Source organism: Protobothrops mucrosquamatus, unplaced genomic scaffold (assembly GCF_001527695.2).
Source record: "Protobothrops mucrosquamatus isolate PMUCROS unplaced genomic scaffold, P.Mucros_1.0 scaffold968, whole genome shotgun sequence".
Taxonomy (NCBI): Eukaryota; Metazoa; Chordata; class Lepidosauria; order Squamata; family Viperidae; genus Protobothrops; species Protobothrops mucrosquamatus.
The window spans coordinates 187,631-190,687 of NW_015387211.1; the positions used below are offsets into that span (position 1 = coordinate 187,631).

General features: G+C 37.3%; 1 protein-coding gene across 1 annotated transcript in view; it reads left to right on the top strand.

Annotated features, from left to right (window-relative positions):
* The window catches only part of LOC107290781 (dual specificity protein phosphatase 8), a gene marked incomplete at its 3' end in the record, with an annotated part of 21,115 nt that extends 20,135 nt beyond the window's left edge, over positions 1-980 (top strand). The window contains exon 2 of the mRNA XM_015819696.1: positions 842-980. Within this exon, the coding sequence (XP_015675182.1) occupies positions 842-980 (139 nt within the window). The remainder of the gene's footprint in view (positions 1-841) is intronic.
* Between the last annotated feature and the right edge of the window lie 2,077 nt (positions 981-3,057).

Sequence of the window (3,057 nt, forward strand, 5' to 3'; positions counted from 1 at the left end):
ACACAAGAGACTGGCTCGGTTATTTTGTGTTAAAGAAATCTGCTAACCTCCTTCTCTTTTTCCCAGTCCCCTGGGGGTGTGTGTGCATTTTGAGTATATAGCATACCAAAAAGATTCTATACTGTAACATAATTGAGAAAGTAACTGATGCCCTGCCAGATGGACAAGAATAGCATATTCTAATATGGAGAATGACCTGCGATCTAGAATGTGCAAGGTTTGTTTCTACTTTTGCTCTGAAAAAAGCTTTTTAACAATCTGGATGAAGAATCCGTCCATAAAGGAACACAACAGATAGATCCTTTACATAGATTTCAACTTGCATTCAAGGCTCCATAGAAGCACTAGAATAATTATGGTTTAACCACTTACTTTAATGGGTCTGGCCCAAGACATTTGCTACCTAAAAGCAACTAATTCTCCCTGCCCTTGCCAAAGGTACATAATATCCAGATCAATCCAGTTGAGTTAGTACCTCTGTTTTTAAACAATCTACAAATAACTCTTTCCCTGCAGTAAGAAGACAACAATAAACAAACAACGCTATTGTTTTTCATGGCATCCAGTTTCATTTTGCCTTTGTGATGGGGAGCAAAATTTGTCTCTCTTTCTCTCCTGTTCCCCTTTACCGGAATCATCAGTAGACTAAATTAATTGTATTTTTAAACTTCTGGATTAGTTTTTAAATAATGAGATGTCATAGGAATGTTATATGTCTGGAGAGGGATAGTGAAGACATTGTCATTATTTTTCATATGTGTTTGATAGCTCTCTACCAATTGCATGTTTTGAATATCATTTGCATCCTCTCACACATTTTCTTTTGATGCTACTCTTGCAGGTAGAGGCAGAGAAACACCAAGATGTTGTGGTCTATGATCAGAGCACGAGGGATGTAAATGGGCTGGCAACCGACAGTTTCCTATCCATTCTTCTGGGCAAGCTGGATAGTTGCTTCCACAGTGTCTCCATCCTCACAGGTAAGATTTGGCAGCAGTTGGGGGGTGGGTGGGTGGGTGGCCTGAAAGTTTTCTCCAAACCCTGGAAAGGCAGAAGCTTGTGTTCATGTCAACTCAGACTTTGGTACAATGGCAGTAGAAAACTGCTTACCTTGCTATTTAATATGCTTTTGTGTAGGTAGGTAGGGCCATCCAATTTTGTAAAAAGTGAATTCTTAAAAACTTTCAATTGGTAGGAACACAAAAACAAGGAACTAGAAAATATAATGCAATAAACATCTAGAACAGAAAAAAAGAACAATGGGATAATTAAAAAAAAGAAGCAGAATTCACCCAGGCTAACCAATGTATATCAGAGTAGTCTTTCCATCTGGATGAGCTCTTCTTGCGTTCAAGTCCAATGCCTGGTGGCAAAGCCAGGTTTCCAGCACCTTATGGAGGCACTAAAGGGTCAAGGCCAACAAACAGGGAGATGGTTGTAACAGAGAAAGCACTATTGTGGATCCCACTATGTGACACTGTTTCATAGAAGGGGGTGAAACACAGCTTTCTGCCAGGTCTCATGGTCAAGCAGGTACAGTTGGAGGCAAGCGGTCCTGCAGAATCATTGAGTGCAGAATGAAATGAACAATATTACAGTGGTCCTTGTATAGTGACAGCCTTGTTTAGAGACTATTTGCAGCTATAACAATGATAAAAAGTAGCTTTGTGACCAATCCTCGCATGTATAAGTTTGGCAGGTCTATAGTTCAAAGAAAAGTTAAAGTAAAATCGTAAGCATAGTCATGGTGTCATTTAACAACCACTTCGCTTAAGTTGCCAGTCCCAGTTGTCATTACACAAGAGTTATCTGTATATGAATTTCCTGGTGTTCTTAGGACATCTTGGTTAATTTTATTCAGAGGGGAAGCATTGCTGGTCCAAATGATAGGGATAAGGGACAGAGAATAGTTGCATTTTATAATTTATACAGAACAAACCCTGACTATTTTATTTATATCCCACATTTGCTATTTTTTATAAACATGAAATGTGTTAAATCTGCATTGGTGGGCAAGAGTCTCAAAAACTGCCCTTTTTCCATATTGTTATTTCGTTCTGCGTTTATTTTCTTGCTTGTTGTCAGAAAGACAATGTTGTCTGAAGTGGAATGTGGCCACTAATAGTAGTTCATTCTGAAGCAGGGTGGGGAACCTTATTTTACCATAGTGACAGCTGCCGAGGTGATGTGGTATTATGTAAACAGGTTCTCTTGAAGAGGAATTGCATTAAAATTCCAGAGGAAAAGCTTTATGTTCTGCAAAGCCACAGGTTTTTTTTTAAAGTGATGGTTAACTGAGATTAAAGTGGGGATACATGATGATTTTTGAGTTCAAAGTATTTTAGTCAGTCTGAAGTTTAAATGGTGGAAAAATATGTGATGCTTTTTTTTTTCCCAGTGGTATGAAGTGTTCATATGGCAATATGTTTTGGATTTTTCTCTGCAAGCGCTATCAGTCTTGAAATCTGGATGTCTGGCCTGGGTCTGTGAAACTGATATGAGTGGAGGGTATCCTGCTTTCTTTTTTTACCACCTTTTGTTAAACAGGAATTAGTATTTATTCTGAAAAATAATCTGGAAAATAATCAGAGGTACAGCTTGTTTCATGAAGGGTTTTCTGATTGTAGCCGTTAATGACATTCACCCTTTTGTGCTTTGAAGTCTTTATTTCAATTGAATATTGCATTGCTGGAAATAATATATTACACTATCATATATGGTACTATATATATATATTATACTTATATACTAATACTCTTTTATATTATGCTCTATAATATAGTCATGCTATATATTATATACTATAATAATATATAATAGCATGAATATATTATAGAATATAATATAAAAGAGTATTAATATATATATATATATATATCTAAAGAATCACAACCGTGAGACCACCAGGAGATAAAAAACTATAATCAGTTTATTTACAATTTAAAAGCACCTAGCTTTCGCCGGCCTCCTGCCGGCTTCGTCAGGGTGGCTAACCATCAGTGGGTGGCTGTTTTTATGGGAGTGGTGCCTTTTGCACCCGGCTCCTCGATCTCGTGA